General features: G+C 42.3%; 1 protein-coding gene across 8 annotated transcripts in view; it reads left to right on the top strand.

Moving 5' to 3' along the window:
- The window catches only part of SEC24D (SEC24 homolog D, COPII coat complex component), a 53,950-nt gene extending 35,026 nt beyond the window's left edge, over window positions 1-18,924 (top strand). For all 8 annotated transcript variants that reach the window (XM_064149878.1, XM_064149870.1, XM_064149873.1 and 5 more), the window contains 15 exons: window positions 1,005-1,143; window positions 2,295-2,410; window positions 5,366-5,490; window positions 7,796-7,987; window positions 8,631-8,724; window positions 11,222-11,338; window positions 11,680-11,850; window positions 12,524-12,620; window positions 13,274-13,419; window positions 14,220-14,358; window positions 14,795-14,913; window positions 15,479-15,658; window positions 16,117-16,308; window positions 16,824-16,913; window positions 17,269-18,924. In XM_064149878.1, the coding sequence (XP_064005948.1) occupies window positions 1,005-1,143; window positions 2,295-2,410; window positions 5,366-5,490; window positions 7,796-7,987; window positions 8,631-8,724; window positions 11,222-11,338; window positions 11,680-11,850; window positions 12,524-12,620; window positions 13,274-13,419; window positions 14,220-14,358; window positions 14,795-14,913; window positions 15,479-15,658; window positions 16,117-16,308; window positions 16,824-16,913; window positions 17,269-17,409 (2,058 nt within the window). In that variant the 3' untranslated portion in view covers window positions 17,410-18,924. The remainder of the gene's footprint in view (window positions 1-1,004; window positions 1,144-2,294; window positions 2,411-5,365; window positions 5,491-7,795; window positions 7,988-8,630; window positions 8,725-11,221; window positions 11,339-11,679; window positions 11,851-12,523; window positions 12,621-13,273; window positions 13,420-14,219; window positions 14,359-14,794; window positions 14,914-15,478; window positions 15,659-16,116; window positions 16,309-16,823; window positions 16,914-17,268) is intronic.
- The last annotated feature ends 346 nt before the right edge of the window (window positions 18,925-19,270 follow it).

Genomic DNA, 19,270 nt, shown 5'->3' with positions numbered 1-19,270 from the left:
TTGAAAAATATAACCAACCAATGAAATGCATATAAGCAGTGAATGCTGGTAGGACACGAGTGATTCCCTAGGTATTTGAAGACCCTGGTGGTCTGTTAAAAGACAAAGTGTGTAAAAGATGAAATATGTCTTTTCTGTAAGAAGAGACAATAATGTAGGGGGAAAAATAATGTACATTCAAAGGCTGTTAGTGTTTTTTATCTTGTGGAAATCTGTTATGCATCCAAACTCTGGATTTCTTCTCTTGTTCTTACATTCAGAGGTTTTCAGTTGGTAGTGAAGGGAGGAAGAAAAAGACAAAACACAGCTTTTCAGAAATAATTGACCAAGCTTCCATTCTTACAGTGATTTCAAGTATGACTTTTCTAACATTAAGTATAATCACAGGACTCTCTCAGTTGCTGCACAGTTATTACTGAAAGAGGCATCTGGAAAATGTCTTCTCTTAGCTGTGAGTTTTGGCAGGGGCTGTAAGTAAGTGTGGTCAGTGTAATTATACTGACAAGTGCTTGAGGAACTGTAGTTGTTTGCTCTATGTACTTTCCTTCAATAAATATTAGTATTTCTTCTACATCTCCTATTCCAGCTGTAGACTGTGACAACGTTTAACTGTTAGTTCAGCATGTAATGTGGCAGCACTGGGGGAGCAGCATTTAAGCCAAAGTCTCAGAAGCTTTCTTGGCAGGTACCTATTTGAGAGACTGTTTGCAATAGATGAGCAGTGATAGATTTCTTCAGGAAAAGATTAATCTGACAGAGAAGGCAAAACACCTGACTCCAGCAGATTTATCTTAGTGAGCTGTTAAAAAACCCTTTGCTGGGGAAAGTCAGCGTGGAGCCTTAAATTTCTGATACTTTCAAAGACATCAACTGTACTGCAGATTGTGAGCAATGAGTGATCTCCTGATCAGGAGATCTCAAACAAGAGCTAAGCCTGAGCAGTATCTTTCTAGTGGTTTCAGGTTTGAGTTGCTTTTGACATCTTCCTGTGTCTCTTCATGCAGACACCTCTTTACATTGTAAACCATGGAGAGACTGGACCAATCCGATGCAACCGATGCAAAGCTTATATGTGTCCCTTCATGCAGTTCATTGAAGGTGGAAGAAGGTACCAGTGTGGATTTTGCAGTTGTGTAAATGATGGTAAGTGATGTGTCTCATCTGTCATCCATGCAAATTCCATAAAACTCAAACTGTATTCCTAAAATTCTTTTCTTGACTTGCTGCCTTGATGAGAAAATAGTGAGGTACAGTAGCTAGGCCTATTTCAAGGAAAATATGTAGAACTGAAAAATAAATGCATGAAGAAACATGCTGATTCATGAAGTCCAGTCTGATAGTCAAAGCTTTATTTAAATGTATTCTCTCAACATAAGATACAAAGCTGCTTGTATTGCTAGCTGAAAGCAACTTTTGTGTGGGAAAAAATATTTTCTTTTTTAAAAAAAGTCTAAATATGTAGCAAGAACTAAATATTTAGAACCATGTCAGCCTAGCCCTGTCCATGGCTGTGGATGCAGTGGTTAACCTATTAATCTTACTGTCACAAGTGCTGGTTTTCACAGAAGATACCATGCCATATTTGTTCAAGTGTGCCGCATGTGACTCATAACTGTTCTTGTGCTCTTGGCTGAATCCCAAGTCTTTGCCAGAAGCAGCCCTTCTAGACATTTGTCTCAAGTTGGATTTCCTCAGCTGGATCCCAGCAGCGTAGTGCTTTCCCTAATACAGTCATCTTTTCAACACTGAAGTGGCAACCTTGACAGAGTCCTTCCAGCACGACACTCAGATGTTTGTGCAAGTGTACTAGTTAACAGATTTCAGAGTTTGCTAGCAATTTAAACTCTCAGAGAAATGCAAATGTATTGTGAACATTTTAAGAAAGCAATTTAAGTGGCAGTGGCATTTGAAATAATGCTTTCTCTTGCTACAGTTTCTCTTACCCGAGTCAGAAAGCACATAAAAGAAGACTTAATGGCCAGCAAACTAGGTTGCTAGTGGGGCAGTTTTACCTACTGGCAGTGTAGAAGTGGGAGAACATCTGTGGGGGACTATGCCCTACTCTCCAAACAGGTAAGGAGCTAGGGTTGCTAGAACACTGTTTTTTGGGTTGGGATTTGTTGTGAGGCAGTGTGGATAAAAGAACACATTCAGTCTGGGTGTTTTAAGAGCTTCCTTGCATCGGTAAAGAGAGGAGCCCGTTTTCATGCTTTGTATCTGTTAAAAGAAGTCGTTGCAGTTCCTCTTCTCCCCAAAATACAAACTTTTTCTCCTGCTGTTGTGTTGGCTTTTAGTTCCTCCATTCTTCTTTCAACATCTGGACCACGTTGGTCAACGAGTGGATCACTATGAAAGGCCTGAGCTGTCTCTGGGATCTTATGAATACGTTGCTACTTTGGATTATTGCCGAGTGAGTGTTTCCAGTATACAAACGGAGTTGCAGTTTAATGTCAAAACAAACAAAATCCTTTAAATGCCTACACCAGAGTAAACACACTTGTAAGCTGAATATCAGTCCAGGAATATTTTAGAAAATGTGGACAGAGGCAGAGAATTTAAGCTTACAGCATTGTGTTGTGCTGCAGAGTATGAGACCAGCAAGTAAGAGTAACAGCTAAGTCATGGCTCACCAGTTGTTAACTGGGGCCTTCATTTGCTCCCACCTAGCTTGTTGCTAACATGTTTAGAGGCAGTAGCTGAAATTCTGGTGCAATGTTGCCTTTAGATCACAGAACCACAGAATGGTGAGGGCTGGAAGGAATCTCTGAAGGTCATCTAGTCCAACCTCCCTTTTAGAGCAGGATCACCCAGAGTAAATCACAGAGGATGGTTTTCAGGTGTGTTTGGAGTCCCTCTAGAGAAACAGACTCCACCACCTCTCTGAGCAGCTCCTTGCAGTGCGCTTCCATCCGCTAAATGAAGGATTTGTTCCTTCTCTTACATGGAACCTCAGTACAGTGTGTCTTCTATTGCTTTTGAAGACAGGTGGACACACACTTGAATTGCCTTACCAATACTGAAAGCCTTCTCAAGGGAATTTGACCTTGTAGTGTAATTTCTTCCTGTTAACAGTGGGTTTTGTGTTCTGACCAGTAAGTTACAAAGGAATGAATTCTCTTTCTTAATATGAACTCACTGAAGAACTTGATCCAAAATCTGCTCAAGTTCCTGTAAATACCTGCACTTGATTTATTACTCAATTTGATACTTCCAAAAGCATATATTACTTAAGGTTTTCAAACTGTACCTCATCTGTCCACAGTATGGACATGATTTTGTGTGCTGAAATCAGACAGAATTTTCTTGCTGTTAGTGGAATTGAGGTCATGATAACATTAGGAAAGACAACTGGATCATACAGTCTTGAAAGAGATACCAGTACCTTCTTCAGACTGTCAAATTATTGCTGGTATGAAGAAAATGAACAAGTTTAATTCTTTTCTTCACTGGAGTACTGGGCCAACATCCAGTGAAATCCCAAAGATGATCTCTTGCTTTTATTGACATCTAGGTTAAGCCTCAGGACAGAAAAGAATTCCAGTGAAGCATTACAGAAACCAGTGTGGGATCCTCAGCGCACGTCCACTGTAGCTGCATCAGATTCATTTAAGCCTTGCTGATCCTAGCAGCAAAGCTCTTGACAATCCATGTATACTAAATGGCTCTATGCTGTTTTCACAGTTCTTTTTCTCTGCTTCAGTGTGTAACCCTGTGTGATACAGAACATCTTCACAGTGTAGTGGCTTCTGCCATATAGCTTAAAGCAGAGAGTTTCCTCAATAATGCACACAGTATGGTCTGGGTGCTTGCTGCAAAGGCCCAGCTGTAGACTTATGAGAATCCTAGAAAAAAACAAGTCTCTCACAAAATTAACACTCACACTGGAAATACTGAGCCATTACATTGTACAGCAGTTAACATGGATTTTTCATTTTGCTTAAAAGTCACAAAGGTTTCATTCTTTTAGAAACTCTATTTAAGACCAAAACTGAACAATCATTTTCTTATGTGCTTATCAAATGACAAGAATGAAGAGCTACAAAAAATGTTAGCAAATAACAGCTGGTTTGCATTATTGTGCTCCTGCCACATCCGCTTAGCCAGAGCACAAAGTCCTCATTTCTCCCATACATTTGTCAGAAATTACACAGGAATCCCTTAGAAATGGTGATGTGATACAAGAGCTACAGGTTTGGAAACTAGGATCCAAGTACAGGATAGCTGTTAAAAATACTGCCTTGTTTTAGTTCACAGGAATGAATCCTCTTTTACATGATTGAGCCAGTCAGACATTAAAGTGTAGCAGGGACTAGGGGTAAGTCATAACTTGGGTTAGATGATTTTTGTACTTCAATAGAGTTTTAGTTTAACAAGTATAATGTGGTTAAGTGGTCAGAAATGTGTCTGTGAAGGCAGTGAAACAGTACAATGGAAGAGTTGTCCTGAGTTTGACACAGAGTAGTGACTGATGCTTGTCTTTAATGGAAGTTAGCAAAACTCAAGGAGTGTGATGATTGCTGTGGCTGTGCTCACTTTATATGATCTTCCTGGCTTTGTATCTAAGCATTACATTGCTTCATTTAGAAACAAAAAGCCTTCATCCTTTCCTTTCTTACAGAGACTTGTGTTATAGTAGTGTATGTCACAATTTGTAGGCCAGCTACATTATGAATAAGGAAAATTCCCAAAGGAATCCACACCATCCCCAGTTGCTGCTGTGTATGCAGCAGTTATGTACATTGAATGTTGCACTTTCATGCTTTGATTATATTGAAGAGAATCAGCTTATTTCTGAAAGTATAGCTCAGGTGTCCAGAATGCATTGGAGCATGAGACAGCAAGACAGACAGACAGGATGCAGTTGGTCACCACTTAGTACTGTTTAGAACAGAGATACTTTAATTCCAGCTCAGTACCTAGGTGTTATTTGCTATTTCCAGATGGGTTAGAAATCACTTAACAATTGTATGAGGCAAATTCCAAGAAAAACTCAACTTAAGCATTCAATTTAAACATTTAGAGGAAGATATTGCGTGATGATAGAGGGAGTGCAAAACCAGGATGGGTACAGGAAAAATGACAAAAGGCAAATTTGTTTAAACACTTAATTCCAGCCCATAAATGTTTGTGTTTTGTTTTATCTAATAAACTACTGGTCTTTACAGACCTTATTCCATTGGGATGCTATGTTTCACATTAATGTTTTGTTCCAGAGGTGGACTTTACCTGATACCTCTCAGCTTTCTGCTGTACTTACTGGTTATGCTCCACTGCATTTTTTCAAACTGAAGATTGTATAATTTACCTTATGGTACACAGCAGGACACTGTCCAATTTTACTTGTGAATGGTCATTTCTCCTGTAGAACAGCAAGCCTCCAAAGCCACCAGCCTACATCTTCATGATTGATGTATCGTACAGGAACATCAAGAGTGGCCTGGTCAGGCTCATATGTGATGAACTGAAGACACTGCTAGATAAACTTCCAAGGTAAAGGAACAGAAGTGTGCTTTGCTTAATTCACTGCACTGCAGTTCTCCTGCAGCTGTGTATGTGCAGAGCTAAAACCAGACTACAGAAAATGTCAGCATTTACAGTGCAGGCATTTTGGGGCTCATAGTGACCAGATGTTAATTTTAACATTGCTGGCAGCCCTTTGGCTTTGCTGTCTGCATTCACTATGTAATGGAAAAACCTGTCACACTGATTGTAGCTAGCATTCTTCTCCTTTCTTGCAGTGAATTCTAGTGGTACTATCAACTGAGTCCCAGCTGGTAGTGTTGACTTTACTTGCTGTGGTGCTCTTTACTGCAGTGATGCTTTTTTCATTAAATTAAGCAGGGAAATATCAAAACCAGAATAATCAAGAACAGCAAGACTCTCTCAAGCCATAAGGTTGGTTCTTTTGTTGTTAGTTAGCAAAACTTGGAAAGCTGCTTTCTGCCCTGCTGTGTGTCTGGGAGGAGAACATGTCCTGCAGGCAACAAACTTTTTACCAAATACAGTCTGTTTGCTTTGTTTGCATTAAACACAAAGCAGCAGTGTTGCTCCTGATCAATATTAATGGCAGTCTATTAGTATAGTTTTCATTGTGTGTGTCAGCTTGATATAACTTTTGAGAGGAGTCAAACACTGAGGAACTAAGTAGACAAGACATTTCTCAGTGAGGGCATATAGAAAACCATTGAAGAACCTAAAGAAAATGCATATGAAATAACAATATGAGATCCTAGAGATAATCTGGGATATGTAAAAATCTTCTATCCTGTGTCCTCCTGAATTCTCTATGCATAGAAGATGTTCCAGTCCAGGGTGGGGGGTTGGTTTGTCAGATGTCCGTGTATGGCCATCTCTCAAGTATTTCATCATTGAAGGTTACGCTGGAGACATAAGTGGTTGATATTACCCTGAACAGACTTTGGAGCTTTCCATCAGGATTGATCTTGACTAAGGATAATAAAAGGCATGAGTGTAATAACAAAAATCAGTTGTCTGTTTAGAAACACCTGGGCTTGAATAGGGTAAGTTGAGGAAAAAATGAAAGCAAATCTGTCTACTTCACAAAAAAAGACACACCACCTGCACGTTGCAGAGATCTGCTGCAAAGTAATTTGCTTGCAGGGCCAAAGTTTTCATGACCACTGAAATAAGGCAGGAAAAAACCCAAAAAACAAAGGGCAGGCCCTTTAGTTTCTCCAGATTTGTCTGTTGTCTTTAAACAATATTAATTAAAACCAGACAAAACCACAACACGTAAGGCATTCCACCAAAACTGGTGGTGAAGCTTTTGTGTTTTGGTGCTGAGACAGAAAGGTCACTGAGTGTTCGTTTTCTGTTGCCGGACAAGGACACCTGCAAAAATATTCTGCTGTTAGCACATGAGGTCAGGGCCCTGTGCTGGCAATTCACTCTGAGCTCATAACTCGGAGAGGAAAGACTTGGAGTAGCAAAACAATTTGTCACAAGAAGGCATAAAGTTCTGTGGCAGCAAGCCTGTGAAAGTGGTTCTGAAGTGAGAAGTTAGGGGAACAAAGAAAGGGTAAGGGTAGGTGGCTCAAGACCTTGGTTAAAGAACTTTGTGGACTTGCAGCACAGCAGAAAACACTTTAGTTGCTTGCTCGAAATCTTAGAACAGACATTTTCAAGCTTAAGTGTTCCAAACCAGAGAAATACAGAGAAATGTGTGTGTAGAAGACTGCTAATGAGCTCACCTAATCAGGCTAATTAGCTGTGCAGAACAGAGACTGAGCCTGCTCTGTGGTTTGCTGCCTTTGATTGACTGGGAACTTGGGATACACAGCTAAGGGGGACCTAACAGCTTTCCCTGCTTCAAAGCAGTCCTGCTGAAGTAGGAGATTGACCCATCAGTGTCACCAGGCAACACTGGAGCCTAGACACTTCTTACTAGGCATTAATCATTAGTGACACTGAATTACCATATATGCTAAATTAATCTCATTTGCTGAGTGCATTTTGTAACTAACTGTCCTGTTCTCCATGTTTTCAGGACAGGATGATTTATTCTTCATCTTGGGGACTTCGAGTGCTTGGTTGGGACAGGCAGTTGATAGGACTTACATAAATATGTTGTTTTTTTTAATTAAGAACACAGCAGTTTTTATCAGTATTTCAATTTGACCTAAGGCAAGGACTGAGGCCATTGCATCTGCTTGTTGTTGTTTCCTTCCAGTACAGATAATGACTTTTGGAGGCAGACTTGGATTTCAGAGGGATGCTGTCCTTGCATGGGTTAGAATTCCAGAATTATAACCAGTTAATTTTGGTTCTCTTACAGAGAAGATCAAGAAGAATCCTCAGCAATTCGAGTTGGTTTTGTCACTTACAACAAAGTCCTCCACTTCTTTAATGTAAAAAGCAGCTTAGCTCGGCCTCAGATGATGGTGGTCTCAGATGTTGAAGAAGTGTTTGTTCCTTTGCTGGATGGTTTCCTTGTCAACTTCCAGGAATCACGATCTGTTGTTATCAGGTAAAGTAGACTTTTTCCGTATGGAAATAAGATCTGAAATCTGGTGTGGGGCATGCCTTTTAATAAGTTGTGTGATTGGGTTTTGAGGAGTACCTGTATTTGTTGCAGTATTTAGAAGCCTTAGAAGCCAGCAGATGCTTCAAGTCATATACTTGGACCTCTGAGGCAAAGAAAGAGCAGTGCCAACCACGCCTCAATGCTGAATTTGAAAGCATATTTAGGCCAGGTGTAAATCATGTGTCTTCAGCTGTGCTGCTTTAGAGTTGAGAGGGGGATTGTGGATCTGTGCCATGGTGCATGTCTTTCCCCCTGTGATGTACATGATGCACACCTGGATATGATCAGCAAGTACTCTCAGGTCCTTACAGTGCACTGGAACTCCTTACTTTTTAGTTCTTTTTTTAATTGCATGTTCTTTCATGCCAACAGCTTTGAAACAATGCATCCCATAGAATGAAAAGTTTGACATTTTATTCTGACTAGAATCTGAAGAAATTGAGCCATCAAAATTAATCTCTTTTTTCTAATGTAAATTTGCATGGAAAGCATATTCCTGTGTGAAGACTTGGTATGTTACAAGGTGTGCCTGGGGATTATCCCAAATATGTTAACCAGCAGACACTGATCCTTTGCTCTTTCATAGCTTGTTGAACCAGATTCCAGAGGTGTTTGCAGACACTAATGAGAGTGAGACCATCTTTGCTCCTGTTATCCAGGCTGGCGTGGAGGCACTAAAGGTGAATTTTCTTCTCTGGAAGAGAAGCAGCTCTTTCAGGGAGAATAAGACTTGATAACTGCAAAAATTCCTTTTGCTAAAGCCAGTCCCAAGTCATCCTGAAAGTCATAATGGGAAATTGGGAGCAAAAAAGTTGTGGATGGTTTCCATGGTTTCCAGCACTAATGTGCTTGAGCATGTCCAGAGAAGGGCGACGAGGCTGGTGAGAGACCTCGAGCACAGCCCTACGAGGTGAGGCTGAGGGAGCTGGGATTGTTCAGCCTGGAGAAGAGGAGGCTCAGGGGTGACCTTATTGCTGTCTACAACTACCTGAGGGGTGGTTGTGGCCAGGAGGAGGTTGCTCTCTTCTCTCAGGTGGCCAGCACCAGAACAAGAGGACACAGCCTCAGGCTGCGCCAGGGGAGATTTAGGCTGGAGGTGAGGAGAAAGTTCTTCACTGAGAGAGTCATTGGACACTGGAATGGGCTGCCCGGGGAGGTGGTGGAGTCGCCGTCCCTGGGGCAGTTCAAGGCAAGGTTGGACGTGGCACTTGGTGCCATGGTCTAGCCTTGAGCTCTGTGGTAAAGGGATGATCTGTGAGGTCTCTTCCAACCCTGATGATACTGTGATACTGTTATTCTGACTGTACATTTGAACTGCTGTAGTTGAGAGCATAACATCTGTTTCCACATCTTGCTTACTGAGGGAAACCAGTCCCTAGAGCCCATTCTGCAAGGAATGGATGTTTAGAAGATAAGGAGCAGTGTTTGAGACAGGAAAAAGGTGTTCAGTTACTATGACAGAACTAAACAGATACTGGGGATGTTTACACAGATATCCAGGCCTTGCCCACATGAAGGATGGGAGAAGAGTCAATACAAGACATGGTTTTGCCCTGCCTGCCTCTGCCAACTTCTTGTGCAAAATGAGATTTTGTAGCTATTTATTAGTGAATCAGGTAGGGGCTGGGGGCCTTCAGCTTAACTGACGAGTTCTCACAACTCGGATACAGCTGGAAATTAATCCACAGGTCAAGATTCATCCCCAGTCACTTTCTGTATGTCCAGGACATCCTCTAAAGTACTGACATTTCCATGGAGCACTGCCAAATAGAAGAATGCCGCTAGAGTTCACCGTGAGATTTGTAGGGGCAGAAAACAGCCAGTGACCTGTCAGAGAGGCTGATTTATCTGAGCTACATACAAGCAAAGCAGGAGCTTCAAGCAGATGAATTTGTTGAATGACATATCTCTAAATCTGTTCCTGAGAGATGTCATTCATACCTCTGTTCTTATTAGTCATACTGCCAGAAGTCATGTGTGCAAGCCCTGCCTTTGGCTACCACCTCTGACAGAAGGCTGTTGCCTAACTGTTGACACCTACAAAACAGAGGCCAGACTTTTGCATTTCCTTTGATGCTGGCTGTAAAAGCAAGCAGCTCATAAGTAGGCTTTTTATTTTAAGGTTCTAATTTGTAAGGATTATCAATATGCATATACCTGTGCTCGAGAAAATGTTTTTTTGGTCAAAAAAGGGGATTATGTTCCTATTTGAGATTTATTTTTAATGCACTCTTGGAAATTACATACTCTTCTGAGAATTTGTCAGAAGCAATGTCAGTAATTCCTGATGTGTCATGATAAATAGGTATTTGATCTTTCAGTTTTGGGGAAAATGCTTCTTGAAGTGAAAAAATTGGCATTTGTGATTAAAGAGAATTATGCTTGAAATAGCAGAGATGAAATTTTAGCTCCAGATCCTCTCTCCAGTTGCATTTCTGCCGTAGCAAAGAGATTTCTATTTTCTCCAGAAGAATCTCATAGCTTATTTTGAAATGTGGAACACCTTTATCTTGTGAACACCTGAAGATCTGGAGGAGAAAAGAGTACCAAAGCTGATTTGTGTCTGTAGTTTTGGGTGTTGCAGCTGCTCTCTTCTCTGAAATTCAGGGGTTTGTGTCAGGAGTTTGTCCAATGATTAAATATCATGCTCTTGTTGGAGTTTCAGAGAGCAGTGACAGGAGGAAATGTTTTGATGCTCCTGCATTTTAGTGTAGATTTGAATCTGCAGTCTAGTAGGGGAATAGAATATTGCCTGTCTGTAAAAACACAGTGACTAACACTAGTGTGTCTGAACTGAAAGAAGTAATTTTTCTGTACATTTCCTCTTAATTTTATCCTGTTTAGTATTTGTATTTTTGGCACTTGAATCCTAATGATTGTATCCAATTGGTAAGTCTCCATGAGAGTCACTCCTAGTTTTTTGCCCATCAAGATTTTAGATTCCTGTGTAGAATGACTGTAGTGATGCGTCAGGCAACATACCTGTGTGCTAGACTAAGTTACTGACATAGAATTCCCAGCTCATTTCAGGTCTTATTTCCATCAAGTTTTGAGTCTCCAAGCAAATTACTTTGCCCTGAGGACCTAGCAGAGAGTTTACACTGCTCTCAGGGATACCACAGTGTATGATACTGTATCTTAGCAGTAAAAAATATGACCATTTGGTGTCTTTGACAGGCTGCAGAATGTGCTGGAAAATTGTTTATTTTCCACTCTTCCTTGCCAACTGCAGAAGCACCAGGGAAGCTGAGAAACAGAGATGACAAAAAACTACTCAATACAGATAAAGAAAAGGTATTTTATACTCTTCTTGGGTTTTTTTTTTTCATTGATTCATTTACAAAGCTGTTGTTTAAATCTGTAATATTCCCAGGTTATGTAGGGATACTGATGCTGACAACAATAACTGCACCCAGGAAGAGCCTTTGCTCCTGCCTGCTTACTGAGTTCACTCTCATAAGAATGTAGTTGGTTCCCTACATATCAGTACATGGGCAGGGGGAGCAGGTTCTTCGTGGAACCTGTGCTTCACTTAGAACTGCCACTTGAGCTTTTTTCCTCAGGTAGGCATTGGGTTTGTGACTGGCTACCAACAGTGCCTAACGTTACGACATTTGTATTTTAATTCTACACAGACACTCTTCCAGCCCCAGGTAAACGCTTATGAGGCCTTAGCCAGGGATTGTGTGGCTAATGGCTGCTGTGTCAACTTGTTCCTCTTCCCAAATCAGTATGTGGATGTAGCCTCCATGGGACTTGTCACAATGTACACTGGAGGAACACTGTACAAGTACAACAATTTCCAGGTAAGCAGTCCATGTTTCCTGACTTTCAGACAGTTAACACCTGGGCTTTTGTTAGTTTCCTTTTCACTTCAAGCTGTACCTCTATGTTTAACATACAGGTGACTCCTCTTAAACTTCAGGAGGTAAAATTCCAAATTGGAGAAGACAGAGCAGGGTCAAATTATGTATTTTGTAACTGTAATATCTTGAAATTAAATCCAAATTTGCTAGCATCTGAGTAGGGAAGTCAGTTAACTCATGTACACAGAGGTAAAAATGTCTATGATAAATACCCAAAAAATAAGCTGTATCAGCATTTGGTTTTGATGTTTCCTGACAATTTCTCTGTGGGGTGGGGGATTTTGTCTGTCAGGAGCTGACTGCAGAAGCAATTTTTGAGAAGCTAGCAATACTGCTCTGTACTTTGTAAGGCTGTGCCATGAAATCCTAGCTGGGCTGCAAGGTGAAACGCAAGAACCTTCTTTACTGGAGCTGGTTTGATTGGATAGAACTTGTGGATGTCCGAGCCTAGGGATGAATTGGCAGGCACTTGGGTGTGTTTGAAAAGGGCAGCTGTGATATTGGGGGGGTCGCATGGGGGGGTCGCAGGCACGGGAGAGGGCTGGATTCCTGCTGTGCTGCTGCCACCCTGTGGTGATCTGCAGCTTTGCTTTGCTTTGCTTTGCCTTGTTAGCTCGATGCTGACAGCTCCCAGTTCTTGAGCGACCTCAGGAGGGACGTCGAGAAAAAGACCGGATTTGATGCCATAATGAGGGTTCGGACGAGTACAGGTAAGGACACGTGCCGGGATCAAAACAAGTAGGGGGTGCACATGGCCGTGTGGGTGGAATTGGAAGTACTACAGTGCTGCACAGCTGATTGGGAAGGTCAGCTTGGCTTTGCTGTGTTGTGTGCTTCTTGAAAACTAAGTGGATGGACTGATCAAGTGCAGGAACATGTCCTTCCTGTATCTGTCTCCATACTAATTAATTGCCAAACAGGAACAAGGCTTCTGATGATGATAATTCATGCACCTAGGATTGCAAGGAAGTGGGATACACAAGTGTTGCTGCTGGACACTTCAATGGTCCTTCATTTTCATACTTCAGTGACCTTACTGTTAGCAACGTGTCATGCATTCCTTCTTAGCTCAGACGAAAGTATTTGAGAAACCTACACACACAGTGGTGTGAAAGGTTTTGGTGCTTTCAGTCCCAGCACAGCTTCATGGCCGAGGAACTCCTCCCTCTCACCCTACTGTCAAAAAATGTGGTTGGCAGGGACAGCTGCTAGCATCCCCTGAGGCTGCAAATCTCAGAAGGAAAACGATTCCTGTTAGTAAGCAAATGGACAGGCCATAGAAAGAAAGCTGTGAAATGATGTCACTTTTCTTGGACATTTTGAAACAGAAGCTAATGTTTGTTTTGTTTAAATCTGGCTGTAGGCTTCAGGGCTACTGACTTCTTTGGTGCCATTTACATGAACAACACTACAGATGTGGAGATGGCAGCAGTTGACTGTGACAAGGCAGTGACTGTGGAGTTCAAACACGATGACAAACTGAGTGAAGACAGTGGAGCCTTAATTCAGGTAAAAACATCTTAATTACATGTGATGTCATGAAAACATTTGTGGTCTAGGACTGATGGGAGCAAGGTGCAGCTTGCATGGATTCTGACAGAGTGCCTGCTACTATCAAAAAATGGATTTAACTAGCCAAAGGTTGCATCTTACCTCAGATGACAGATAATGAGAAGGTGTTTACTCCTCTAGATGGTTAGTCAGGACCTTTTGCCTGTTCAAAAGCAGAGGATGTTACTGTGTGCAGGGTTTTAAATGTAAGGCATTTTATTTCTAGGCCCATAGTAGATGTGCAGGATATGAGGGTTGGCAGGACCTGTTTTCACCTTATATTCAACTTATTCATGTAAAAAAAAAGTCACTCAGTTTTTCAAGACTGAAGTTTGTGTTTTTTGCCAAGAGATAATGTGAGGGCAGAGCACTTCTCAGCAAGCGTCTTACCTCTGGTGTAGTGTTTCTTCAGCTACAGCCATCTGAACTGTTCAAATATTACACTTAAATATGGCTTAGGAATTGACAATCATCAGTGGTCTTGTTTTCAGTGATCCCATCAGCATGTAGCAAATGAGAGTAGTAAGCTTTCAGTCAATCATATTATTGTTTACAGCTTTTAAGATGGGTAAGCTTTGCAACATCCCTTAGACTGCCATCTGGTACAAGGATGTTGCTCCTGTAGCTGGCAGAAGCACTGAAGCAGCACTGCAAGGCCAGGCTGCCTTCAGAAGTAATTAATGTGCCCCTTGCTGCACACAAGGTGGATGGATCTTGTATGCTTTAACAATAAATGGCAACTTGGTGCTCTCCTACAGTGCGCTGTCCTCTACACCTCAGTGAGTGGGCAAAGACGACTTCGCATACACAATATAGGCTTAAACTGCAGCTCCCAGGTAGCTGATGTCTACAAGACTTGTGAGACTGATGCACTCATCAACTTCTTTGCCAAGTCAGGTAAAATTGTAATAGACTGATTTTTTGTTTGCTGTTTTACTGTGGGGTAGAGAAGGGGAAGGAAAGTGATATGAAAGGATTATCTGGTGGGAACTCCTGGTTTTAACTTGCTGCCCCAAACCTGAGGAGTTCTTGCAGTAGTATAAAGCTGAAAAGAGTTTGCATTTTTAGCTATACTGCCATGAAAGTAATGCCTGTGAAGCTGGCTAGAGACATGTGATGCACAAAGCTGTTGAAATGGACATCCTAACAGTGTTAGAGGCTTGGCAGGGGGGACAGGGGCTGGCGTTAGGGCGAAGGTGATACAACATCCTCCAAGAAGTCTAGCAGACTAAAATCCTGCAGCTGTAGACCTTGTGTTAGTAGAAGCTAGTAGAATGTAGGTACTTTGAGTATGTCCCCATCTTGAACATGCTTTTTCCTTCTGTATTTGTAGCTTTTAAAGCCATTCTCAGCCAGCCCCTGAAGACGGTCAGAGACATCCTGGTCAGTCAGACAGCTCACATGCTGGCCTGCTACAAGAAGAACTGTGCCAGCCCCTCAGCAGTAAGCCAGGTAAAACTCAACCCCAGCAGTGGCAGGAAAGAAAGGTTCAGGACAAGCTTTTCCTTTTCTTTCAAATGTGTGGGATTCACTGATAGCAGGGCTGCTCTGGCACAAGTAGCAATGCCAGTGAGCAAACTCTGATGATGCTACTCACACAAGGGAGCTCAGCCAGCCTTTTTCTTCCTGCTGCAATTATGTGCTGACTCACACAGCTTTCATAGTTTTGTCTGTTGTTAAAAAGATTTTAGTATTCCACTTTCTGACAAGACAGACTGTTACAAATTTAAAATATTTATCTTAGCAAATAATTTGAATTTGCTTGTGGGTGTCTCAAGGGTGGTGGAGTGATTAAATATCTGATGTCTAGAGACAAGGCCAAACTGCTGGGGGGGTGGGGAAGGTCCATGGTGGTTAAGATAAGGCAGTTGGCTGCTTTATTTGCCAGAGGCTCTAGGAACATGGTCACTTATTTCCCAGTACTTGGACATGGTCTGTTTAGGCCATCTCTGTTACTTTCAGTGTAATGAAGTCCCTAGCACATTAACTGCATTACCAACCTTTCTTTGCCTTTCAGCTCATCCTTCCAGATGCTATGAAGGTGCTGCCAGTGTACATAAACTGTCTGCTGAAGAGCTGCGTGCTAATGGGCAGGCCGGAGATCCCAATGGACGAAAGAGCTCACCAGCGACAGCTGGTCATGTCTATGGGAGTGGCTGAGACCCAGCTCTTCTTCTATCCCCAGCTCCTGCCAATTGTGAGTATAGTGCACAGTTGTCTCCTAAATGCTGTAGCACTGCCATTGTCAGGAGGCATTCTGCCCGCAGGGCAGGTGTTACCCTACACCACGCTGGATTACATTCTTCCTGTGGTGGAGCTGCTAGTAAAAATAAAATGAGGTAAGAAAGCAGAACCTCTGACTTAACAGAAACTGGAGAAGTAATAATATTATCTTATCAGTCAGACATGAGCCTCCTCTGGGAACCTCACTGTACTTTCAGCAAGGTGCTAGCTTTACTGAAGGTCAGCACAGGTGTGTAAGTGTCCTGCCCCACTTACAGTGCGTGCAGAGAAAGGCCTGCTCTAAGTCTTGATGTCCAATTCCTATACTCTGGAAAGGAACCAGTAAAGTGTACTAACTCTTTCAGTAATTATTTTTCTACTACCTCGAGCTTTAGGCACCCAGTCTACAACTTGTTTGATTTTGCCTCACAGCATAGCCTGGATCTGAAGAGTGATGTGGTGCCAGCTGCTCTCCGCTGCTCTGAGGAGCGTCTTTCAGAAGGAGGTGTCTTCCTGCTGGCCAACGGCCTGAGTCTGTTCCTGTGGCTGGGAGTCAGTGCGCCCCCAGAGCTCATCCAGGGGCTCTTCAATGTGCCATCCTTTGCACACATCAACGCTGAGGCTGTGAGTACATGGACACTGACTGGTTGCTCTTGGAATTTACAGTTTAAGGCCAGGCTGCTCATCAGAGGAACAGGTGAGGTGGATTCAGCTTAGAACAGGACCAAGTGAGCAGCAGAAAGAGTAAAGCCACCAGAAGTGTTTTAACATACCACAAAACTTAAGCTTTTTACCCTCTCACAAGTGAGAAGCCTCACAATGATTTTCTAACCTCCTTAAGCTTTCATTGTTGCAGATAAAATCCTATTGAATGTCTACTGCTAAAATGGGAACAAAACATTTGCAATAGTTTAAAAGTTTCTCCTGAACTTGCCCTACAGTGATGATTTTAAACTGAAAAATGCCTTAAAATGGAGAAGTCTTTTTAAGATGACAGATGGGACATTTTTGTGAAAGGAATGGCATTTCCCAGTTTACAGTGAAATCCATAGTCACTCACATCAAGTAGCAGTAGCTGGTGTGAGTGCCCAAGAGCTGTGACTGGACCTTAACACCCTGCTGTGCTGTCATTTGAACAGACATCGCTGCCTGACCTGGACAACCCATTTTCTAAGAAACTGAAGGCAATACTGGAGCATCTCCAGGGCCAGAAGCCCTACACTATGAAGGTAACTCCCCTCAGACCTGTTCACAAGAACACTACTGTCTCTGACAAGACTTACCTGTGAAAGGTTTTGCAGATCAGCAATTGTCTTGTATGTCAGTGGGTTCCAGCATGCAGTGTGGGCAAAAGCACCTCAGAAGTGCTTCATTCTTAAGAATGTTCAAAGATAGTCATGGCCTAAAGGTTACCATTTTGTAACCTTAATTCACACTAGTCCTGTCCTGTGTTCATAAACACAGCTATTCAGACATGGAGATTGATTTGGTTTTAGGTTGTCCTACCCCTAGCAGGCAGCAATACCCAGGAAACCTGTAGTGCCAGCTTGTGCTTGCACCTCAGTCTATCTTTTCCCTTTCCAGCTGGTGATAGTGAAACAGCGGGAGCAGCCAGAGATGCTCTTCCGACAATTGCTGGTAGAAGACAAGAGCATTTATGGAGGAGGTTCCTACATGGATTTCTTGTTCTGCCTTCACAAAGAGATCTGCCAGCTGCTCAGTTAAGGAAACTCCAAACACAATTTGGCAGTGTCTTTGACTTTGCAAGAGGGACAATCATTGCCTTTGGCCCAAAGTTCTGCCATACCTGGGCATTCTGCCGTGCTTTAGTGCCCCTTTTCTGTGCACTCTGTACAGTTCCATTTCACATCACCTCTCATTGAGCCTTTAGCTTTCTTAAGCTGTAGAATAGGAAGTTCTGCACTCAGGTATTCATCTTCTGAGTCCTGACTCTTTCTGCCAGGTGAACAGCCAGATTTCAAACTGTCATGGCTTAGGAGCTTATTGTATGCATTTATTAAAATATGATTTAGAAAACAGAAAGAACTCTTTAACTATTAATTTTGCTAGTCCTAAGTTATACAGGAGCCAGGAAAGAGACTAAAAATCTATGCAGAAGTAGAAAAATACAACTCACTGCTTTTTCTAAGTGGGGCATCAAGTGAATCAGGTTGCAGTAACCATGTAGTTCAGCCTGAGAACTTTCACAGGAAGGACCTTGAAATCTCCAAAAACCAAATCCCATTTTCCTGGAAGGGGCAAGCATCATCACTTACAGAAACAGTGCTGGATGACCTTCCAGACCCAGGGCTATCCATCTGTAACTGGACTTAAGAGTAAGTTTTGCAAACAGTATAGAGCACAGGAAGAACAGCACTTGCACAACCCCTCCGTCCAAGTTCGGCAGACAAGGTACGGTACAATTCTCAAGTGTTATGGGCAGCAGTTAATTTCACAGACTATTTAATTGCATTTTCCAAACTGAGGTTTTTATTATTACCTTTTCTAACTGGAATATTCCCAATCCAACTCAGATAACCATCTGTCACTCTAAATTTCAGTGGCAGGTCAGCTGTAAGACAGTTGACACTAACCAAAGGTTATTTGTGGTGCTATAGAAAGCCAGCCTCTTGCTAATACCAGCTTTTAGTGACCTCTCACATGGCTGATTTTCTACAACAGCCACTGCTTTGAAAAATGGACCTTTGCTCGTACCAATATTTAAGGCAGATGTTAGAAAGCCAGAGCCTTTGCCAGCACTATTTACCTCAGATACTTCAGCAGTCTGTCTGCATCTTTAGGACCAGTGCCTCCAAACTTGAAAAGCTGTTTAAACAAAAATCAGTGTTTCCAAGAATGCAAAATCCCTCAAAAGTAAGGATAAGAGTTGGGTCTCCAAAAAACCAAACCCCACAACAGAAGTGCCTTTAAACATGTTAGTATTGCTACTTGTGTTAATCATTTCAGTATCCAAGACCAGCAGTTAAGATGCACATTTTGGTTTGACAGCTTATCCAAACAGTTCTATCCCCACTGCACCCCCAGTGCAATGACTGAGAGCTGTTAAGTAAGCAAGTGGCATTATTACAAATGGATCATGTGACTGAAGTGCCAAGACAAGCACTTTTTAGCTGAGGATGTTACCCTGTAAGAAGTATTTGTTGCCATTCCAAATCAGGGTACTCTGTAAATGGCACCAGCAACTCTTGTGTGAAAAAAATAAACAGTTATTAAATACAATCATCACAGTATCATCAGGGTTGGAAGAGACCTCACAGATCATCAAGTCCAACCCTTTACCACAGAGCTCAAGGCTAGACCATGGCACCAAGTGCCACATCCAACCTTGCCTTGAACAGCTCCAGGGATGGCGACTCCACCACCTCCCCGGGCAGCCCATTCCAGTGTCCAATGACTCTCAGTGAAGAACTTTCTCCTCACCTCGAGCCTAAATTTCCCCTGGTGCAGCCTGAAGCTGTGTCCTCTCGTTCTGGTGCTGGCCACTTGAGAGAAGAGAGCAACCTCCTCCTGGCCACAACCTCCCCTCAGGTAGTTGTAGACAGCAATAAGGTCTCCCCTTACGTGT

This window comes from Pogoniulus pusillus, chromosome 10 (assembly GCF_015220805.1).
Source record: "Pogoniulus pusillus isolate bPogPus1 chromosome 10, bPogPus1.pri, whole genome shotgun sequence".
NCBI classification, from domain to species: domain Eukaryota; kingdom Metazoa; phylum Chordata; class Aves; order Piciformes; family Lybiidae; genus Pogoniulus; species Pogoniulus pusillus.
This window is presented reverse-complemented; position numbering and strand designations above follow the sequence as displayed.